Source organism: Acomys minous (genome assembly GCF_964271855.1).
Source record: "Acomys minous genome assembly, chromosome: 18".
In the NCBI taxonomy this organism is placed as follows: domain Eukaryota; kingdom Metazoa; phylum Chordata; class Mammalia; order Rodentia; family Muridae; genus Acomys; species Acomys minous.
Window position 1 is genome coordinate 56,460,542 of NC_140501.1, and position 24,348 is coordinate 56,484,889.

The 24,348-nt window shown below is 37.5% G+C and overlaps 1 protein-coding gene across 5 annotated transcripts in view; it reads left to right on the forward strand.

Moving 5' to 3' along the window:
* INTS6 (integrator complex subunit 6) overlaps positions 1 to 24,348 on the forward strand; it is a 71,529-nt gene that overhangs the window by 24,468 nt on the left and 22,713 nt on the right. For 4 of the 5 annotated variants that reach the window (XM_084766948.1, XM_084766946.1, XM_084766949.1 and 1 more), the window contains one exon: positions 23,014 to 23,197. In XM_084766948.1, coding sequence (XP_084623074.1) covers positions 23,014 to 23,197 — 184 coding nt within the window. Of the gene's footprint in view, positions 1 to 7,209; positions 7,386 to 23,013; positions 23,198 to 24,348 lie in introns of those variants that run through there. The other variant, XM_084766950.1, reaches the window with a different exon arrangement.

Sequence of the window (24,348 nt, forward strand, 5' to 3'; positions counted from 1 at the left end):
GCACAGTATTACAAGTCATGTCTCTCTCCCTCTTCCTCCTTTGCCCTCCTCTCCCTCCTTTCTCTCTGATGTTGTGAATTTGGATTTACATGTTTGCTCCATAGATGGTTTATATTGTCATTTCTACCAGGGAATATCAATTTTGCCTTTACAATTCTTCAAGTCTTGTTACCTTTGCCTTTGGCAAAACTGGATTCTCTTTCTTTATTTTTAAATGAGTAAATGTGTGATTAATTTCCATTAAAAAGATTTTATAGAATATGTGTATGTAATATTGGTGGTTTGTGGCTACTCTGTGTGTGTGTGTGTGTTTGTGTGTGTTTTAATAGGCTGTACCACTGGCCTCACTCAGATCCTCTTACCTGCGCCTCCGAAGTAAGTAGTTAGATTACAGGCATGCACCACCACATTTGGCCAGCTGTGACTGCTGTTGATGTAACCTGTTTCTATTTGTGGATTTGTGTGTTCTACCCTCATGATACCCTTTGATGAGAGGTGTGACATCTCCTGTGATAGATCATATCTGTTCTGTTTTTATAGAATGAGTGACCCTGCAGCTTTCCCATAAACCTCATTGCATATTATATATAAAATTCATTTAGTCTTTTTTTGTTTTTTGATTTTTTTTTTTAATACAGGGTTTCTCTGTGTAGCCTTGGCTGTCCTGGACTCGCTTTATTTATTTATTTATATTTTACAAATAAGGAAATTGAAATAAAAAGAAAGAAAATGATTTGCTTGGGTTATGGTATTTGTTGTTGGCAAATTTATTTTAGAATTAATCTAAGTTGTGACAGTATGTCAGCCCAGTGGTGTTTCCTCCCCTGGGTCTACCCAACACCTCTTTGATTCTCTTGTTGAATGTATTAGAATTTACCTTCTGTTGTGCAGGTTTGTGTATGTGCAAGTATGAATGCAGTCCAAAAGATGGTGTTGGAGATCTTTTTTTAAAAAAAGATTTATTTATTATTATACATACGGTGCTCTGCCTGCATGTACACTTGCAGGCCAGAAGAAGGCACCAGATCTCATTATAGATGGTTGTGAGCCACCATGTGGTTGCTAGGAGTTGAACTCAGGACCTCTGGAAGAGCAGTCAGCGCTGGTAACCTGTAAGCCATCTCTCCAGCACCGGATATCTTCTTCTATTGGTCTCTACCATATTTTTTTTTTTTTTGAGACAAGGCTTCTTCCTGAACCTGTAGCTCACTAACTGGGCAAGATGGTCAGCTTATCTCAAGGATCCTCTTGTTTCCACCTCCCTCTTGGTGCTGGCCTTTTTATGTGATGTTGCACATCTGAGTTCAGGTCCTTGTGCTTGTGGGACAAGTACTTGACTGACCCACATCTTAATGTCTATTTAAATTATTTTTCTATTTCAGCTTTCTATGTAGTATGATATGGATTGTTCTTTTCTTAATTTGTTTAGTTTTCCATGAATCACTACTGAACTGAGCATTTCTAGGCGATGAGTATATAACAGGATAAGTTTTTGGTGTTGTGTTTCATGACAGTGTTTAAGTCGCTTTTTGAGTGATATACATAGTGATTCTGTCTGTGGAAGCACTGAGAAGGTAAACTCATCCCATCTCGTAGACACTGCTACCTCTCATGCAGTTGGTAAACTTTTTGATCAATCTTACTGACGCCCATCTTTGCTGCTGCAGTACCGAGAAGATAGATAGAGAAGCAACAGTGTGCAGCGACTGCCACAGTTCTCGCATACAGCCAGACCTCCTGTGTGCCACAGGGGAAAGCGACACACTGAAGCATACTTAGTAACTTAAAATACTTTCATAGCAATCTAACTTGATCTGAAGATCTTAGAATAGCTAGGTACTGCGTGTAGCTTACTATATATATTTGTGAAATTTATAAAAAGGCTCAGTATCAAATGGTTTTGAGCATAGGAAAATAGTTAATTGAAATATTTAGAGTCACATTAAGCATTGGCCTTAATAAAGCTGCCATGCACTCTGTGTACTTAGCAGTTGTTGAGTTAGGAGAGAATGACCGCTTTGAACTGTGGATGAAACTCTTGATCTAGCTGTGATCATTTTATATTAATTAAATGAAGCTTAATGAGTCTGGGTTATTGCTTGAGGTGATATGATATTGTGTAAGACTTCCCATGACTCTTTGGATTGATAGTTTAAGTATTGTTTTGGCCTTTTTTGTGTGTTTGTATGTGTCTGTGTATACAGCCATTAGTAAAACTGGTTATCTCCACTATTTTCAGTTAAGGGAAAAGGTTACGTATAGATTTGAATCCTGATATACAAAGAATGCTATTCCTCTTGCTTCCATGGTATTTATTTATTTATTTATTTATTTATTTATTTATTTTGGTGTTGAAAAATATTTCTGTGGCCAAATACTCATAATGCTAATTATATCAGTATTACTAGTGTCTCAAATGTTTTGGTAAAATCACCAAATTTTTTGGTGTTTGGAGTTGTTTATTTTATTTACTTAAGTTTGAGGCAGGGTTTCACTTTGAAGCCAAAGCTGGGCCTGACCTCAAACTCATGGAGCTTAGCCTGGCTTCAAATTGAGGGCAGTTCTTCTTAGCTCAGAATCCTGAGTACCGAAGTGAAAGTCGGTCATCATGCCTTGCTGAAAACTTGTTTCTTTTTATTTTTTGCAAAGGTCCTCTGGAGTACTGAGTTGCAGTGGTAATGTGTTCTGAACTGATTTCAGAAACACATTGCCAAGTGCACTGTTCAGTAAGGCAGCAGCAGAAGTTCTGGTGAAACAATTCAGAGTAGTGAAACCTTCATTTTTGTTAATTCCCAAAGGTACTAATAGTACTGTTCTTTTTCAGATATTGAGATTTCTGTGTACAGATGAGCCTGTTACTATTTCAGTATTAAGATTGCCATGAAGGTCACCTTTTTTGAGAAGGTATTTGTTCTCAAAATGAAGTGTTGGTTTCACAATGCTAACTAGGCTTTAAAAATTTTTTTTTTGTTGTTGTTGTTTTGTTTTTGTTTTTGTTTTTTCTGAGACAGGGTTTCCCTATGTATCCATGGCTGTCCTGGGCTCACTTTGTAGACCAAGCTGGCCTCGAATCCACAGAGATCCATCTGCCTCCTCAAATGCTGGGATTACAGGCGTGTGCCACTGAGTCTGGCACTAACTAGGTTTTTAAGACCAAGCTGAGTAATTACTTTTATAACTTAGATGTCCAGTTAAGACACTTGTACAGATCAAAATTTAAAAATTAGTATCAGCTTATGGGTTCAGTTGATCTTCTACTCTGATTTGTCATTTGTTAAAGTTGGTACAAAAGTCCATCAAGCTTTGGGTTATTGGATTTGATACCAGCAATTTCTTTTCTGGATCATTCTACACCCTACACAGTGAAAATAGTTTTCTTTTATCTGACAATGATGTGTAGTTACGCATTTGCTTTCTTAATGATTCAAAAGTAGTATAGATTTCCTCCCTCCCCAAAATATTTTTACTGAATGAAATCACGAAAATATTTGCCAAAGGCTATTATAACTATTTTATAGGTAAAGATTTAAAAACACATATTTAGAGTGGGTTTCCTACTCTCGGGGATATTTAGAATGTTGGACAACTTTCTTTGTTTTTAAAAAAGACAAAGAAATCTTGAGGAATTTCATGGAGTGATGGAAGGTTTCTGCATTTTATTTTGTTCTGTGGTACCCTCTTTATACTGTTATTACTGGGATCTAGTAACTCTCAAGGAATCTTATTTGTCTTATTTGTGATTAAATATTTAGAATTTTACTTTATTACCTCTACCAAGTCAGCTTTGTAGGAACAGCCAAGAGAATGTGTTTACATTTCCCTTTTCTATTTATATTTTTGCCTCAATTTTCTTCATTCCTGGATTTACCACTGTTGGTATGGTTTAGAAATGTTTGTACTTGTAGTTAATAGTTTCTTGAAAATACATACTTAGAAAATAAAGATGTTTGACACAACTTTTTGTAGTGCATATTCAGAAGTTCAGTTATACAGTTAAAACTTAAGAACTGTTAAACTTATATAGTAAGAATAATCCTTAAGAAAAACTCCTAGACAAACAGAATAATTAAAAAAAAATGCTTCTGGTTATCCTAATGAAAGGGGTATGGCAGCAGTAACAATTATCTAAAATTCTGTGGTAAGATACATCAAAAATAGATTTTATTCAGAGGCTGTGCTAATCCTGTCAAGAAAGTTTCACTTGGAGACACTTCTATCACTGCTTGTAGCTCTGACATACTTAAACTATACAATGGTAGCTTTTACAAAGCTGCATCAAAATCACCAACTGAGCTTATAAAATATGCAAACCTCAGCTCTGATTATGGATCCATTACTTTAGGCTGGAAATGTAGAAGTCTGTATTTTATAAAAATGTTGTAATTGATTCTGATGAGTAATCAGATTTGAGAACACAATATATTGCAGATAATTTTTTCCTGCATAAAAGCATGTGAAAACACGTTAATAAACAGTATAGAAATGTCTTTAACATAACAAGGCTAGCCTGCAGTTACTCTAAGATAAAAGTAATCCTTGATCTTTACAATTGTTATATTTGTAATCCTTTCCAAGGTTGTAGACTTGGGTTTATATGGATATTTATAACAGGATTATTTCCTAATCTGTTGATATGGCTTAGAATTGATTATTGGATAGTCTTAAAATACTGACTACCTGTCAGTGTAAAGTTACTGCAAAGAGTATGCTATATTGAGGGCTTTCTTTGGACCCTGGTTTTAAGAGGAGGTAGGGAAGATGAGCTGCATATCTACACCCTGATGAGGACTACTTACAGAAGATTGATGGCAGTCAATGATTAATTTTCTGGAGTTGTGACTTAGTTTCTTTCCAAAATGGATTCTTCAGATCTGAGTTATTAAGTATGCTTCAGTGTGTCGCTTTCCCCTGTGGCACACAGGAGGTCTGGCTGTATGCGAGAACTGTGGCAGTCGCTGCACACTGTTGCTTCTCTGCAGCAGCAAAGATGGACGTCAGTAAGATTCTTGCCCCGAGAAAACATACTGTCTTTGGAAGCAGGCAGCAAAATTAGCATTTGTAGTATACTGAGAAATGTCATGGCAGAAATAAAATGAAGTGTCTCAGAGAGTGTAAGCAAAGTAACTTTAAACTTTGTGTAAGGAATTGAATTGTGATATTCCAGGAGAGAATATACCAAACTATAAGTACATGGATACCATTTAGTAGATGATTATAATTTAGAAAGCATAAGATGCACAAAATGTGTTATGCATTGAATGCAGATGACAGTGCTCCAAGGATATAAGCTTTTATTATGCTAACATATGCAAGGGAAGGTATTAAGATTGAAGTTGAGCGTTTGCACCGGAGTTGTTCTGATAGCTGGTCAGTGAGGATGGAGCGAGGGCTGGACGAGGCTGCTGTGTGGAGAGAACGAGGAAGCTGCGTACGACGCGCAGGGAAATAGTGTGTGTGGAAGGTAAGCCAGTGTTAGGGAGAAACTGGAAGAAATTTGATAGTGTCTGAGGCAAGTTTTCAAAGATATGTTAGGTAAGAAGAGGAAAAAATGTATTTTACAGGGTGTTTTATAGAATCTTCTATAAAAAGGTATTTTATAGAATCTTGGCCCTCTTAAGGGTTCTGTAAATTTCTTAAAGTAATCTAAGCATTGCTTTTGTGCTCATGCACACTTCACTGAGAAGTCTATAGATTTGGGGTGTGTGTGTGTGTGTGTGTGTGTGTGTGTGTGTGTGTGTGTGTGTGTGTGTGTGTGTGTGTGTTCTGGTATATAAGTCTAGGCTGCCCCAAAACTCACCTACACCTCCTGCCTCAGTGCTTGAATCAAAAGTGTATATTATCCTACCCAAACTCAGTAGCTTTTAGTCATATTTTCAAATAAGTTGGAACAAATGGTCTAGTGTATTTCTAGGCTTTCATCTTGTGTGTCTAGGTAGGTAGTATTGTTACCTGGAATATGGAGGATACAGAAAAGTAGGAAGAAGAGAAAATAAAGTAATTGTTTTTAGGGTAAGGATGTTGTCAAGGAATTATGAGGCAGCTTGTAAAACAATCACCTCAGTCAGTAAAAGGCTGAGGATCTGATGTGGTCTCCCATGAAAATGCTGGGCTCTTGATGCAATTGAAGGCAGAGACACATGGATCTCTGGGGTTCCCCAGCCAGCTAGTCTAGCCTAATGCTCCAGGTCAGTGAGGGGTAGACACATAATCCTTTAGCTGTCATGTGTGCACACTGGAAAAATAATTGCCTCAAAACTTTACAAGTGTCATTATTGTAAGGCTTCAATTTTCCTATTCTGTTTTATCCTTCCAAGTGCTGTGAACATGGCTGTATATACCCAGTATGGTCACGTGAGGTTGTCCTGTTCTGTCCTACCCTGCCTCCCCTTCCAGTCACCTTTCTGGCCCATTGTTTGTGTTTTATTTTTAAAAAATAATTAGTTTTGAGACAGGGTCTCATTGTGTTCCTTGACTGGTATGGAACTGGCTATATAGACCAGGCTGGCCTTTCAGAGATTGGCCTGTCTCTGCCACCCAAGTGCTGGGATTAAAAATGTTATGCCACCATGGTCAGCCCCGTTGTTTTTTATTTTTAAGAACATGATGATAATATTTAAATTTTTTAATTTAAAGCTGCCATTGATACTGACATTAAGAAATTGCTAGAACTGGAATATTCTCTTCCTGTGTGTATAGATGTATATCAGTCTGTGCATCTACACCCAGGTCAGTTTTCTTGTGAAGTTAGTCTGGCTATTGTCTGCCTTTGTGAGTCAGAGTCTAACCTGAGAGAATGGAAATGTTAATGTTTGGATTCCTGATAGCCACACTAACATAAGCGTGAGGTTGCTATTGCCTTATAGATGTGTTGATTATATTTACTTAGTTCTATTCCCACTATTTAAACTTAATCTCCACTTTTGGTTCTTTTCAGGTGTAATACAGTAGATTTTAAGTTTTTTAGATTTATATATTAGAAGTAAACTTGATGAAGTGACCAGAACAATCTTGAAACTTTGGCTTTACACCAAAGCAAGGCTAAATTTTGATCTAGACAAGGCTGTTTTGGTATATTTTTCCCACACTCTCTTTTCAGATTGAATTACTGATTCCCCCTCCCCCTCGTTTTGTTTGTTGTGGTTTTGATGTTCTTTTTCCTTTCAGCTAAAGGAGCGGCCCAGTGGTTTTCAAGAAGTGCCAAAGTGCACTGACTGTCTCATGATGACTGGTGCCTCAGGGAGGGTCATGATTCCTGGATACAGGATCGACCTGATCCTGGATGTCACTTCAAGCAGTCATATCGTGGGGAAAAGCCTTGTCTAATGGCTAGCCTTCCACAAAAGTCTGATGCTAGTCATCTCGGAAGGCCTCAGAAAGCCTTAAAGGTGAGCAGAGTAGAGTGTAGTTCTCTCTGGGGACTGTGCCTTTTTTTGTTGGAGAATCTGATTCAACACAGAATGATGACACTAACCTGATTATTCAGGTTCAATTGGTCAATTAACTTGAAACTTAAAAATTTGTTGTTGATGATGGTCAGACCCCAACTTTTGAGTTACTAGAGACTATCTTTCTGAGCTTAACAGCCATATAGGGAGGAATTTGGTATTTCCCATTCTCGTTAGAGCTTTAGCTTAATACTTGTTCTCTTAGAAGGACATACCCTTTCTGTTGTAGCTAAGTGAAATTGCATTTAGTTGTTAGCTACAACTAGATTTTTAAAATTCAGTTCATGAAGAATCCTTTTAGTTTATATACTTATCATGTACTAAATATCAGGCAGTTAAGCTTCAGAGATTGACTAGAACAAGTTTGCATTTGACTTTTGTCTGTCATAAGTTTTTTTTTTTTAATATAGTTATTGCTGGGCATGGTGGTGCATGCCTGTAAATTCCAGCACTGGGGAGGGAGGAGGATTATAGTTTGGCTGGGCTACATATGACTCTGTCATAAAAGAAAAATGAAAAACTAAATGAAAAGTAAAAAGCACAGAAGCTGTGAAGCAGTTCCTATTTTATTGTATTGAACTTGAAGAATATTAATACTACCTCCTGCATCAACATCTTTCATCACAGTAAAAACAATTCTCGAGATGTTTGACCCTTTTAGTTGTGAAAAGTTTCATCTTAGATTGCTTTCTCTGTATTGTAAAGCTCTTACAGAACCCAATAGTTCATTAATAACCTCAGTTTCTAAACTTAACGTAGTAATTTTTTTGTGTGTGGACATGCATGTGGTGGCTAGAGGTTGATGTTCAGGTATCCTCCTGTTGGTTTCCACCTTATTTCTTGGGACAGGGTCTCTAATGGAACCTGGCGCTCTAGTGCAGTTAGATTTTTCACCCAGAAAGCCCTAGGGATTTAGAATTATAGATATGTGCTGCTATGCTTGACATTTTACTTGGGCTCAGGGGATCTCAGGTCCTCATGCTTGCATGGCAAGCACTTTACCAACTGAGCCATTTTCTCAACTATGTATGTATGTATGTACACACACACACACACACACACACACACACACACACACACACACGCATGCGCGCGTGAAGTTTTCATAATAAAATTAACCATTTTGAAATGAACAATGTTCTTTGGCATTTTTGTATATAAATATGAATATGGTTGCTGGGAATTGAACTCAGGACCTCTGGAAGAGCAGACAGTGCTCTTATCCACCGAGCCATCTCCCCAGTCTTGTACATAAATTTTTATACAGTGTTGGGTATTGAGCCCTGGGCCTTACATGACTTCTGTAGCAAGCTCTGTTCCACTGAGCTAAAACCCTGGCCCATCCTCCATCTCTTCTTTTTTAATAGGCTTGTGCTTGGCATCATATGAAATGCATAAATTCTAGGTTAAGCAAATGTCTTTCATGCATGACCAGATAATTTTAGTTTGGATATCCCTGAATTTAGAATTGCTATTCTTAGAAATAATTAGAAAAAATTTTAGAGATTAAGATTATTAGGATGATTGGAAAGCAAACCCTTAGAGAATAGAGGTCTGTCTTTGCTTATGATAGATAATATGAAATCCAGAAAGCAGAAGACCTAACAGAAGGGAGGTGTTTACTGGAAAGGAGGAAACTGAAAAGAATCTGAAGGTCCTAATACAAGTAGTTCTTGTCTCCCTCTGATTTGTTTTGAATAAAAGTGTTGTATTTGAGAGGTGAGTTTTAAGAAACACTGAAGTCGGGCCCAGGGGTCCTGCGCAAACTATGACACCAGCAAGGACAATACGTGCAGTAAACTTCGAACCCCTACCCAGCTCTAGCCAAAGGACAGGACGTTCTTCACAGTTGAGTGGAGAGTGGGGTCTGACTTTCACACAAACTCTGATGCCCCATATTTGACCACATCCCCTGGATGGGGAGGCCTGTTGGCACTCAGGGGAAGGATAGCAGGCTACCAAGAAGAGACTTGATACCCTATGAGCATATACAGGGGGAGAAGGTCCCCCTCAGTCATAGGGGAGGGGAGTAAGGGGGAAATGGGAGGGAGGGACGGAGGAATGGGAGGATACAAGGGATGGGATAACAATTGAGATGTAATATGAATAAATTAATAAAACATATTTTTTAAAAAAAACACTGAAGACATTAAACTCTTTTTTGAAAAATTTCTATCTTTGTTACCTAAGCAAGTCAGAGAAATTGGGACTAGAGATACTAGCTTTATGCTTAGTAAGTTACATAAGCATTTTCATTAGTTTTATAAGGATACATAAATTCTTGCCTTTGCTAAGCAGCACAGTTCCTTATTTGCTTTTTGAGACAGAGTCTCACATATAGCCAAGGTTAGATCTCTTGCCTCTTTCCCAAGAGCTGAGATTATAGGCCTGTACCACCTGTTACAGGGTTGGTTTCTCTTTGAGTGCATATTTTCTCCAGTAAACAAAATGACAAATTAATAAGCCATTAGTTCAGTGGTTCTCAATCTGTGGGTTGCGACCCCACAGGGCTCATATATCAGATATCTTGCACTCCAGATATTAACATTACAATTCACAACAGCAGCAGAATTACAATTATGAAATAGCAACGAAATAATGTTATTGTTGGAGTCACCACAGCATGAGAAACTGAATTAAAAGGTCTCAGTGTTAGCAGGTTGAGAGCCAGTGCTCTAGTTGAATGTTGGTGGATTTTTTTATTTTTTTATTTTTTAAGGTGGTTTAATGGTCTAGTTGGAAAATAACAAAAACAAAAAGACTATTTCAAAGATAGGTCTGATCCAGAAGTAGAGTGCCTTGCTCCAATCCAAGCTATGCTGGTCTCAAGTGCTTCTTTTTGGTGGATAGTTGACTGCCAAGTGGGCTCATTTTATAAAACATCCTGCAACTAAAGTTTGGCTTTCAAGGAAAGCCGCAGACTTTGGAGAGAGCAGCTTCCCTACATGAAGACCATCCCAGACTTACACAAGACAGTCCCTGCCAGCATCCATCAAGGAGAACTTGGCAACTTAACTAATATCTGTATGGGTCATGTTGAGACGTGTGTGTGTGTGTGTGTGTGTGTGTGTGTGTGTGTATGTGTGTTTGTGTGTGTAGTGGGTTGATTAGGAGGAGGAATGAGAGATTGATTAGACTAAAGGAAGGATCTGGAATTAAAGGAATAATAAATTATACTTTAGAAGTTTGAATCTTCAAAGCTTACATTTTGCTTCAGGCTTAGTATTGGGTCAGGTTTTTCATGCTAAACAAACAAATACTCCTGGTGTAGGGGTAATTCTTACTGTTGGGTTGGTGTTCTTCCTCCACCTTGTGAATAGACAATTTTTTTAATCTCAAAGAGAAAATTGATTATGTATTTTTATTTATATTCACTTCAGATTTAAGTTATTGTAAATGCACTGGTTGAAGTGTTTATGTTGTTAAAGTTTTGAATCCTGTCTCTGCAGCTAATTAGCGATCTGCCAGTATTCTCTCCTGTCACAGGGTTAGTGGTCTAGCTTTAGGATGAGTATAATAATGACATCTTAAGGTTACTTTGATTTTAAATGTCCTCAGTATCATTGAACAAAAATGAGACATTTTTACATCTTACAGGGGTTTGAAAGTTGTCTTTTAAGGTAATCTGTGTGCCTTCAGAGAGGATTGGCTTTAAGTGGGATGTAGCAGTTTATTTAGTCAGAAGAAATATTTGGGTAAGGGACTTTGAGAGGTCATGGTCTGCATTATTTAAAACCCAAAGCAGGGGCTAGAGAGATGTCTCAGTGGCTAAGAGCATTGTCTGCTATTCCAGAGGTTCTGAGTTCAATTCCCAGCAACTACATGGTGGCTCACAACCATCTATACTGGGATCTGATGCCCTATTCTGGCCTGTAGGTGTACATGCAGATGGAGCACTCATTTACTACATTAAAAAAAAAACAAAACCCAAAACTTAAAACAAAACAAAAACAACAAAACCCCAGAGCATAGGGTTCTTCTGTGTAGCCTTGTTGTCTAACATAGGGGCTTTGAATTTGCATTTAAATTTGGAATTGGGATTGTTACTCTGATCCTTTATTATAGCTTCTTCTCATATTTTTACATCTTTAATGTTCTCAACAGTACTTACAGCATTTAGTGTGTGAGCTTGACACGTCTCTTGTAAATCCGAGTCCCACGTCAAGTTGTGATTTTTGTGTATTGCTAGTGTAGAAACATAGTGAGTGGGTTTTGTTGTTATTCTGAGACCTTTATCCTGTGAGCTGCCCACATTTACTTACTGAATAGTAGCCTTTTCTGGAGTTTTGGGGAGTTTTTATACACACAAAGTAGTGTCTAAAAAGTTTTACAAACTCCTCCTTCTTACTGTTTGTCTACCTTTTCTTAATTTTTCTTCTGTTAATATACTAGTAAAAATGGTGAGACTTGGCATCCCTGTCTTGTTCCTGATCTTGGGAAATCAGGTTAGAGATGAACTAGTCTTTTCCTCTGCTAATGTGATGTTAACTACCGGTTTGTGTTTGTGGGGGTGTGTACCTGTATGGTTTGTTTTTAAGAAAACCTTACCCTGTAGTCCAGCTGGTCTGAACTCAACTGTGTAGCATAGCCCAGACTAAGCTTGAGCTCAGAGTCATCCTGCCTTGGCTTTCCAAGTGCTGTGATTATCAGCTAGTACCTCAACCCATACCTGAGTCTATGCTGGCTGGCAATGCTATGCTGCTTACAAATCTTTTTATCAAGTTGAGGCAGTTTTGCTTTATTTACAGTTTGCTGTGAGGTTTTGTGTGTGTGTGTGTGTGTGTATGTTTGTTTTTTGGTACCGTTTTTGTTTTTAAAATTATAAATAGATACTGAGTTTTAAGATGATCATATTTTCTTTTTAAATTCTGTTAATATGGCTAATTGTATTAACTTGAATTTAAAGCAATTGTTTATTATTTATATATTGTATTACTCTGTTTTGTAGGCGAGAAAATATATTCAAAAGTGGTAATGTACTTAGGCAATCAGAGTAACCAGAAAAAAAGTATGGGCTTGTCAAGTGTAAGTTGCAGCAGGAAGCATAATGGAACCAGTATATTACACACTGTAAATAATTGGCTGGGGTCCAGACGCACGGGGTGGGCATTTAGTACATTGGTTCTTTGAAAAACCTGTGAGACTTAGAACGAATAAATCAATTCCTTGATGAGAAGAAGGTCTCCTTACCCTGGCCTTTCCAGTGATAATTATGACAATTATGTTTCTTTGTATAAAATACTACTTACCTGTTCTCTATCTACTTTTTAAAGTAGGATGGGACTAAAAACTACTGACAGAAGAACACTGCAAGTTGTCATATACAGGAGTAGTACATACTCCTGTGTCTGACCACAGCAGGCCAGTGCACATTCTCACAAGGGTAGATGGCCACTTAGTGCTGCTCCAGCTGTGTATTTGCTTTAGAGTAATTAATACCTCACAATGATGAGAATTTTTAATACTATTTTAAGGTGTTGTTTCCCCCTTTGGTATTTCAAGACAGGGTTTCTCTGTGTAGCCAAGGCTGTCCTGGACTCTGTTTGTAGACCAGGTTAGTCTCGAACTTACAGAGATCTGCCTGCCTATACCTCTCGAGTTCTGGGATTACAGGGGTGTGCCACCATGCCCTTTTGCTGGCTCAGTTCTTTTCATGACTGCCTTCTCTAAAATATGCTGTTTGTGTATTTATTCTGCTCTCACTATCTCATTGCTTTTAATTGTTCAGTAGATTCCTCAATGCCTTCATAGTTAGCCAGTCATATTATTAATCCTTTCATTTTCACTCAGCAATATTTGTTGAACAACTTCTGTGATCTAGATATGCTAGCTCTAAGCATAGTTTTAAGCATAGAATAGAGAGAAAAGTGAACAGGACTCCAAGGTTCTGGAGACAACAGAAATTATTAAAGATAATTAATTGTGTGGATGAAAGTATATTTACATTCATGATTTACTCTCCCCAAAGGGAGAGTGGGAGAGTGCTATCTTAGTATGTATGTGAAGTACTGGGCTCATCCTCTAGCCCTGAGAACAAATTGGGGAACAGGAGGGAAAAATATGCTATGAGGGCTTATAGAGCTGTATTAGATCTGCTCCGTGAGGCCATGGGTTGCTGGTATCTGAAGAGAAGCCAGTGTGGTTGTTCAGTTCTGTGGTTCCAGCACTTGAGGCTGAGACAGGAGGATTCCTATGCCAGCTTGGGCTACAGAATGAGCCTTTGTCTAAGAAAAGACCTGAAGAGAGTAAGATTTATTTCATGGAATATATAAATAAAGATCATACCAGGTAGAGGGACCTTCTTTTCCTGAAGGGAATGTTTTAAGAGTGAGAAACTAAAAACAAGGCTAATGGCACTTGAGATCATTAACAAAAAAGGGGACTTTAGTATAAGATGGAAAAGTTTGGGCTTGACTATGTGTGCAAAGAGCTTGAACCATGCTAAGTAATGGCGGTGCTAATATAAAAGTATCAGAGGCTGGCAATGTACGTAGCCCAGTGTTTGAGAGCTTGCCTAGCATGAACAAGATACACAGATGTCACTGAAAGCTTGGTGTGGTGGTGGGGAGAAGACAAGTAAGTGTTGGAAGACTAGGTAGGCACTGCTGTGTTAATGTAAGCAATTTGAGCAAGGAGACAGAATAGATGACAAACCCCACAATTTAAAGTAATATTTAGGATGTCACTGTCATAAATTGAATTTAAGTTTCAGGGTCAGGGAAATGGCTTCTGGAGAACTGTGTGGGTGACGATGGTAAAGCCATTCATTTCCTGGCCTGGGGAATATTGCAAGACTTAGGGAAGAGAGTCATCATGAGTTCACATTAAAATGCTTAGATTTTAAGGTATCTTTGAAATCATCTTAAGAGAAGAATTTGGTATTAAGAGGAGAGAATTTGCCTGGGTATATTCAAGTTCAATGCTATCTAAATTTAGATAGTAATTAAACCTGTGGATAAGTGCGCTGGGGCTGAGTGTAAACTGGCGTGGGCCCAAGAGTAAGCTTACTTGTCTTCAACATTTAAAACTTAAGTATTTGGGATTGCGACTGGGTTGGTGTTGAGGCTAGAAGTTAGGAGCAGCCAGAGAAGAGGAGGGAGGCCACAAGGACACTTTCATATGAGAAAAGGCTAAAGAGGATTTTTAAAGTGGTAAACGTTTGAAATGCTATTTTGAAGGTGAATCTGAAATTCTCTAGATTTGATGATGCTTGTAGTTACCAGTTGATGCATAACTTACCATCTTTAAATCTGTTGACTTAAACAATTTATTATTTCTTTGGATTACGTGGCTGGTGCATTCATCTCTAGGCTTTTTGGTGCTGAGGTACCTGGCTTCTCTTTCCTAGAGCTCCTTTGTCTCTGTCATTCAGCAATCCAGTTCAAGTTCCTTTACATGAGTTCCATTTTCAACAAGGGAGAAATACACCTTTCAAGGCTTAGTAAGACTTAGTTCAGAATATTTGGAGCCCATTATGTTGTTTACCATAGCAACATAGGAAGAATCAATAAGAATTAGTGCCATTTGGTTAAGTGCAGTGAGTGGATTGACAGATAACTAGATGAAGAAAGGTACCTATTACTTCTCTATATTTTTTCTAAGCTTGACCTGAACTGGACTGCTGATTTCCCTGAATGCTAAGCTGTTTGTCTCCTTACTAAAATCCTACCCATTTATCTGTAAGCCACTTGTTGGAATGTGCTTGGGGATTGTGGTGTTTGTTTTTATTGTTCTCTCTCCTTTCTCCATCCCCTCTTCATCTTTCTTCTTCATCTTCCTACCCGTCTTCCCCCTCTCCCTCCTTCTTTTCCTCCTGCTTTCACTTCCCCTCCCCCTCTGTTTCTTTTTTCTTTTTTCTTGGCCTCTTTTCTTTATGTCTTCTTGCCTTTTGGAGGCAAGGCCTTAAGACATAATCCAGGCTGATCTTGAAATTACGGTGACCCTTCTCCTTTAGTCTTTTGCTGGATTATATAGGTTTGAGCTGCTATGCTAGGCTTAAAGGTGCTCTTAACATCTCCACTTTATTCTCTTTCACTATTCTAAAGTTCTCTGTCTGTTCTAAAATGTGTTTGTGGGGGCTATTGGTCCTCCTGTGTCTTCTGTGCAGTTATGAACTTTCCGTAAGCTTTCATTCTTTACTCCCGCCTTTTCTTGTTTTCCCCTAGGTAACTAATTACTCCTTCTGTACCTTGTTCATGCTTTTACTGTTAAAATTGCTACAGTTACTTACTCATGTGATCTTAAAGGTAAGAAATTATAACATGTAACATGTTACCTTTCATTAAATAACCTGAGTCACAACTTGATTTATGATATCTATTCTGTTCTAAAAAGGTTTCATTGTTAACAATTAGACATAATTATATCTTTGATACTCTGACAGGCTCATTGGTACTAGGCCCCTACAGAAACTACACAAGAACGTTAGGGTTTGGTTTGTTAGGTAAAAAATTACAAGAAATGATATATGGTTAAATTCTTTGTATATGTCAGTACAGTGAGAATTGAAAAGGTTGTGTTCTGTGTGGGTCTAAATGGAATTATGTCCAACATAAGTACATTTTCATTGTGAGTGCTGAACAGGATATAGTAGCTGCTATGGTATCTGCATAGGAAATATTTTATCTACCCTATTTTTGTTCCAGGTGTTGGGTAGGTTTTGTAGCTCATTACTTTATCCTCTATTTCTGGGTATATAAAAATGCTATTTGTAGAGTTAAGTATGTGCACAGGGATAGAATTGCACTTTTATGTCTGGAGATGGGACTACCTGGTTTTATGATCTATTGATTTCTTGTTGTTAGTAAAACTATGTAGCCCTGGCTGATCACTATATAGATCAGGATGACCTTGAACTCACAGAAAACTGCCTGCCTCTGCCTTCTGGGTACTGGGATTAAAGACATCTACCATTGTGACCAGCCAGCTCCATCACACTTATTTTATGGGAACTGTTGTGTGTATGTCTGGTATTGAGGTAGAGGAAGCAGCTCATTGAAAGGTACTTGCACTGTGGTTTACAACTCTTACTCATTACTTTCTTCAGAGTTTCATTTGGTAGCTGTTGTGGGTAGAAAGAATCAGCTTGTCTTCTCTATGCTCACTAAACTAGTAAGATAGCCAAGTAAACAAGGTCATTAAAGCTCAAGAGGGAAGTGCTATTCTGAAAGGACATATATGTGCAATTATTTTAGTAATCGAGTTTGTTAGCAGAGCATGCCAGAGCAATGATGTGTCCTAAGTGTCAGTGCAGACGATGGTGTGCTTTCACCTAGGAACTGGCTGAGTTGTGGCCAGATGTCTGCTCATATGCAATTAGACTGCTGAAAAACAAGTTACCTTTTAGTGTTTCCTGGCTTCTATCTATTTCTTATATCCTTTAATTTAAAATGTAGTTAATGTGTAAAAATTCTGGCTATTTGAGATTTTATTCATTTTTCTTAAAAGGTGAAACAGCTAAAATATCCTCACCGCATGGCAGCTTCTAACCATCCATACCTCTAGTCCCAGGGGATCTGACATCCTTTTCTGCCCTGCAGGTACACACATGGTACAGAGACCCATATGTAAGCAAGTATTCGTATGTAGTGATAGAAAATAAATCTTTAAAAAAAACTATTGTCTTTACTTTTTCTTATTTGGCTTTTAATATCCTTATATGTACCTGTCCCATAAATAAATAAATTGAAATCGAACTTTTAACAAGGTCACAGATGATTAGATATGAGCCATTGTCAACTGTTAGACCGTCAAGAATGGGAGAGAAACCAGTAAAATGCTCCCTGAGCAAGCATGAGGATCTGCCTTGGGCATGGCAGCAACTTTCTAACCTTTTTCTGGAGGCAGGGAAGGCAGGGGAGGCAGGGGAGGCAGGGGAGGCAGGGGAGGCAGGGGAGCTGATTGGCCAGTCAATCCAGGCAACACCTTTTGTCTCCTGGTTCAGCAAGAGACTGACCAATAGAAGCTACTTCTGCCTTGGCACACCATATGCTAATGACAAACAAATAGGCTATTGCACTTTAATAAAGACAAGGTTTGACATGCAATATGGTAAGTTGTCACCAACCTACTCTGCCATTTGTTTTCAGAGCAGTGTTTGGAAGAAGTTTAGTTTTTGTAAGGACTCAAGGAGTTCCAGGGGAAAGGTAAAGCCGCCGAGGGGAAGAAGGGAGACAGCTTTCCTTCTCTCAGATTGAAGCTGAATTTGATTTTCTATTGGCTACCAAGAGAATCACATACCTAGATTGATGATGTTACTAAAAGTACTCATTTTAACAATAGAGAAAACCTCATTTGTACCTAAGTTAAACTTTGTAAGTATAAACAGTAATTTTCTCTGTGTATTTGTCCATTAGACTGATACTTTGCCAACAGTTGTGTTGTATAAAGGTCAGTAATATGGTTATGGGAAAAATAGCTTACTAAGTCACATCTGATTTATCCAATCCTCAAAGTTTACAGCCCTTTTTAGATGTTCTAAATTTAATTGTAAAGCAGGGATTGTTTGAGGGCATTCTACAAACAGATGGTTCTGAACATATAATCTCATTATATCTCATCTCTATAAGTGGAGTAATGATAATATGTATCACTCCAATTAACTTGTTATAAATATTATGTAAATCTTGTAAAATTATGCTAAAAATGTGCTATTATTAATTTCATTTTTAATCTTTGTTACTACCCATGTTTTGAGAACTAGAAGGGGAAAGAAAAATAAACATTGTTGCCTTTTTCTGTTAGCTATGAGGGTGAGTGGGAAGAGTAGAGGACCTAAGTGTAGTAGTGACCCCAAAGTGCTCATAAGAAGCTTATGGACACAGTCGGCAGTTTATAACACTAGCTTAATTCAGAAATCATTAAAAAAATTTTAAGTAGTTATTTTTATGAAGTTTCAGGGTTCTTTGCTTTGATAAAATTAGATCTTTTAATAGTAATGTTTTAATACTTGGATTTTTAGAAGGGGTGTGTGTGCACGCTCGTGGTTTGTAATGGTTCAGTATTAAAAGTCATAGGATCAGGAACTAGACTACCTGGACTTTAATTCTGTCTCCTCACTTCCTGTATATCTTCCAAAAAGCTGCTGAAGTGCTTCTGTACTTTAATTCTTGAAATCTGTAGTGGGGACTATAATGGCCATTGTTTTATGTATTAAATGGAATATTATGTGTGTGGCTATTTATTGCCAGGGCATGACTCATGTAAAGTATGTATGCATTTTACCGATGAGTTACATCTCTAGTCCAGTGACTGGGGTTTGTTTGTTTGTTTGTTTCTTGTTGTCTTTTGAGATAGGATCTCACTATATAGCTCTCACCAGCCTGAGTGTGAATGTACTAAAATTTCCCAAGATAGATAATGTTGCCTATAAAAATGTTTTCTTATCAAGTATTCAAAAAATAGAGATCTTCTAAATACCATAAAGCTGCTGGTACTGTGATTTTTCAGTTTTCTTCTTTCTGTTTGCTAGTTTAATTTTAAGCACATCTATGAAGGATTCCTAAAGGATCATGACTCCCTCACACCAAGCTTTCCCAGTTCTGGAACCATATCTTCTTATTTATCTTTAAACCACCCAAATCTAAATTTAAATTTGCGTAAATTTTTATTTGGTAGCTACTTTGTGTGTGTGTGTGAGTGTGTGTGCGCGTGCGTGCATGCGTGCGTGCACGTGCGTGTATGTGTATGTATGTTCGCCTTTGCACATACTTTTTAGGTAGCTGATCAAATCCTAACAGATGTATAATCATTGCAGTTAATTATCTAACTTTTCTATTTCCTTGATGCATGTGTGAAGTTTTGTCTTTGGTTTTATATAAAAAAAGACATTATTATTATTTTTTAAAAGTCTGGATAACTACCTAAACACTTTGTTGGCTTCTACAGTTGCCTCAGTATTTTCCAGTATTTTGGGTAAGAATAAGTAATATAAACCTTTTTGCCATGTTTACTTAGTTGTGTTCATTTTGTTGTGTACTTTAGCACATGGAAGAGAACACTGCAGATAGTCTTTATACTCTACACACTATAAAGTGTGTAGTCTTTATACTCTTACATAATGCCATTTTTGTCCCTCTTAAATAGGTATTTAGTCCGTATTGCCCTTTTCTACATATATGTGTTGAACATACAGGAAATGACACTTGTTTGCTTTTACCTTATATAAAGATGCTGTTCTGCTCAAATCATTTGCATTTTGCCTTTGTAATTTTGACTGAAGAATACAGCTAATTATGTGGACAGGCACCTAACAGAAAAGGCCTGTGCTCAATGAAGGAGTGAGAGGATGGTGTTATATATTAGCCACAGCTCTTAAATGCACCACGCTCACTTCCAGAGGATTTATGAGGACAATAAAAGGCACTAATAATGAAAGAAAAACATAGATGGTGCCGACTGAATGAAAGTGGTCACAGAGTAGAAGATATTTGCAGCACCTTAATCCAGCACAGGGCTAATTCCTGGAATATATCAACCTCTGAAATCTTAAAAACAAACAAACAAAAAGCCGAACCAAACAAAAAACCCAGAACATAAGACTTCACAAAAGAGTACATTGAAATGATCAATAAATTGAATGAAAAGATAACCACCTTCTGTAGATCCCAGGGAAATAGAAACTCCACCGATACACACACACACACACACATACACACACACACACACACACACACACACACACACACACACACACACTTAATGTAAGGCAGTTCATACTAAGTATTGGTAAAAAGAGAAGCAAGCAACTAGTTCCTCTCATACATTGCTTATGGGAATATAAATTAGTTACACTGCTTGGAATACTTCCTTTTCTTTGGAGACAGTGTGCTTCTGGGTTGCCTTGGCTGGTCTCACATTTGGGAATCTGCATCACTATTCTCTGAGTGCTGGACTTAATAATTGTGCCACTGTACTAACTTGACCTTTTTATGATAAAGGTAAATATATTATTGCCTTCTGACTATGTGCCTATCACAAAGACCTTCTATTATACCAAAACAACTGAAATTTCTGTCAACAAAAGATGGGTATATTATAACATGTTTACAGACATAAATACAGTGTAGCATGTTTATGATGATCTGCAGCTACATGGAAAAACTTAATGGAACTCACCTTACAGTATTGAGGTGGGGGGAGCTGTAAGCTAGAGAGACCCCATTCCATAATTCCATTATATAACGTTCAAATTCAGGAACTGTTTGGTTCCTGTTTGGTATCATCAAAAGTAGTAGCTGGATGTGGTCATCTGTGAGATCATGCTTACCAAATTGTATATTCAAATGTTATTTTATTAGTGGGTAGGTATATCATAAAAAGTTCTATTTTGAGATCTCTCCTTGTTGGATCTTTGAGATTTAGGTTGCTCTTTTTAACTGTGGTATAAATGAATGACCGGCCACAGTTTGTATATGATTGCCTTATGGGACTTAGCTGTAGGTGGTTTTTCAATTTTCAGATAATACCATTGTATGACTCTGTAGTAGTTGAACCTAGGGTCTCATGCATGTGAAATACCACTGATAATACACACAAACATTCTTTGTCCGAACTTTTTGTGAAGATGAGAGTGTTTCTGGGCAGTGGCTTTTCTGTGGCCTGTGCTTATCTTCAACTCTGCCAAATGACATCAGTATCCTCCAGATGGCCACATACTTACCAGCACACCAGCAGTGCGGGTCATTCTCACTGCTTTGTATTCACTTTGCTTGTGCTAATTTTATGGTATGAAATAGCGTTCTTTGTTATTTCAGTGTGTAGTATCTGGTAACTAATTGATATTTCAATGTGTAGTGTCTGTTAACTAAATACTTGATTCTCTTTCCACATGTTGTAGGTCACACGAATTTCCTCATAAGCATTTTTCCATTTTCCATTTTAGAATGTATCTACTTCCATTGCATATTTTTATGATGATCAGATTTGTGTTTTTCTTGATTTATGTGCAGTTGTTTTTAATTCTCAAACTATTCATGAAGATTCTTCCCGTAGTGACTAATGCTAATTAGGATTTCAGGTATTTTAGGTTGAATAGTACAGCCCTCGCAGATTTTTCCCTGTTGTTGTTTGCCAGTCATTATTCTTCCTGGCTTTGCTCAAACATTCCCATCTCAGGAGATGAGAAGTTGGTGATACTAAGGGGAATGAATAAGAAATACAACAATACATGAGTAAAAACACAGGCAGTTTTATAAAATTGAAATAACCATGTATATAATACTTGAAAATATTCTCATGAACCTGTCCTTTTTTCCTCTTAACTTGTCATTATACAACCAAAGACCAGTTGTGTAATGTTGTCAGTGCTGATGGACTTTATCATTGCATGAGGAGTTGTGCGTGTGTAGTTCAGCAGAGCCTCTTCTGCCTCAGAATGCTTGAGTGGTTCTGTGCCTTTTTTTGGGAGCACTGAATTAATCATTGAAAAGGTCTGCAGCCAGTGTCTGTGATTAATGCTTTTAAAAGTAAAGTTGTTTATTTACTCATTTATATGTCTGTGTGTAAAATCTTATACCAAGATTTCTGAAATTGATATTAGGGCCTTCTGTCAAACCTACCCTGATTTAAAACTCGTTTTTCTGTTTTTTTTTTCTTTTCTTTTTTCCTTTTTTTTTTTTTAAACTGGTTTAACAGTCCCATGAAATTTTTTATTTCTTTTCTAGGAAGTATGCTTATCCAAAGATTCATGCTTAATAGACTATACTTTAAGACTATATACTAATGATAATGGGCAGTCAAGGGTTTTGTTTTTTGATTTATTCTAATTTTTAAATTTTTTATTTGTATGGGTGTTTTGCCTGAATATAAGTCTGTGTACCTTGTAGATGACTGTACATACCTGGCGTCCTTGAAGGCCAGAAGGATCCTTGAGGCTTGAGTTACAAACAATTGTGAATTACCATGTGGGTGCTGGGATCCAATCTAGGTCTGAAAGAACAACCAGTACTTTTAACCTGAGTCATCTCTCTAGCCCCTTTAAGGCTTATCCTTGTTTTTTTTTTTGTGGGGGGGGGCATGTAGTGGTATATGTCCAAAGAGGCCAAAGGTGTTAGATCCCCTGAAACTGGTATTAGAAGTAATGGAGAGCACCCACTGATATGAATGGGGCCCTGGAGCCAAATGTGCGTCCTCTGTCAGAGCAGTACGTGCTCTTAACTGCTGAGCCATTTAGTTTTTTTTAATTTCAATTTAAGATCTTTATAGTAAAGCAGTATGTGTTTTAATGATAAGAGACTCTGTGGTTTTGATCTGTTTTTTAAAGTTGTTTTAAAAAATAGTATGAGTAGCTGGAGAAATGGCTCATAGGTTAAAGAGCACTCACTGGCTGTGCTTCCAGAGAACCGAGGTTAGCTTCCCAGCGCCCTTGTGACAGCTCTCAACCATCTGTAACTTCAGTTCTAGAGGGTCGGATTGATGCCCTTCCTGGCTTCCATGAGTGTCAGGCACACGTGTGGGGACACAGACAGCACATACAGGCAAAATACCCATACATATGCAATAATAAAATAATCTTTAAAAATTAAAATAGAGTGTGGAAAACTTACTTATTTTTCCCCATTACTTTCAGCTTCATTTACCTCTTAATTCTCCTTTGCCTGGAAGTGAATTGACCAAGGAACCTTTTCGTTGGGATCAGAGACTCTTTGCTTTAGTCCTACGGTTGCCTGGTACCATGTCAGTAGAATCAGAACAGTTGACGGGTGTGCCTTTGGATGATTCTGCTATCACACCAATGTGTGAAGTGACAGGAGGTAAGTTTTTACTGGTAGTAACTCGGGGACTTAAAACAGTTTATCTGAGTGTGCTAAAATGTACATTACAACATTTGCATGTTTATGTTTGTCAAACAACATTGACATACTTGTATTTTTTAAATTGCATGTGTTGATGGTGTATGGTCTTGGTAAGTCAATAGTTACTGTTGGATTTCATGAATGTTAATTTTTTTATACCTATGTAACAAATGTTAGTATTTGAAGTTGTTAAACAAACTTTGTCTACCAGTGATTTAGCTGCCATGGTTGGCATATGCCTTTAATCCCAACACTGAGGAGGCAGACATGGGTAGATCATTGAGTTCCAGACTAACTAGAGCTGGCTACACAGTGATTCCCTGTCTCAGAATAGAAATGTTGTACAATGTACAGCCATTGATTAATTGATTTAAAAAGCATAAACAAGTTATAATCTTAATATGAAATAAAATTGTTAAAGATTTTTACAGAAATTAGAGAAAATGAATACATAAATCATTTTACAAAAAATTCAAATAATTTGAGATTAGCTGAACAAACTGAACTTTATTCTATGTAATGTTCCTCTTATGATTATTGTTTAGGTGAAATCTCATCCTTTGTAATATTTGGTAATTTTTACCAAAGCATAAACATTGCCAGACTTGGTCATTTTAACTGTGGAAAAATTATTATTGCACACCTTCAAGTAAGAGGTTGGCTTATTTTCAGTTAGACACACACACACAGCACATACGCACACAGAGCCAAACTAAATATAATAAACCTGGAATCAGTATTAGCACCTGAGTAAAACAGTGAAGAGTCAAAAGAAAATTTCTGAGTTGGGCAAAGTTAAATTTATTTATTCTATAAAAACTGTAGGCAATTTTCATAAAATGCCTGTATCTTTTGAGTAGTATGTGTGTTGGATGCTTTTAACTTGCTTTCATCCCCAAACCACCTTTTCCCAGCATGCACAGGTGACTTGGAGCCCTGTAGCTCATCTTTTATCTCAGGACAAATGAAGCACCTGGGAATCATCCTTGGTTCTCTGGTGAATCACAGTAGCTCTTGCCACTCCGAATTTGGCAGTCAAGACAGATCAAAGTGTCGTGGTCTCCTACTTGTCCCGATGCTTCCCTTTTAGGCTGTGCTATCGGTCTCAC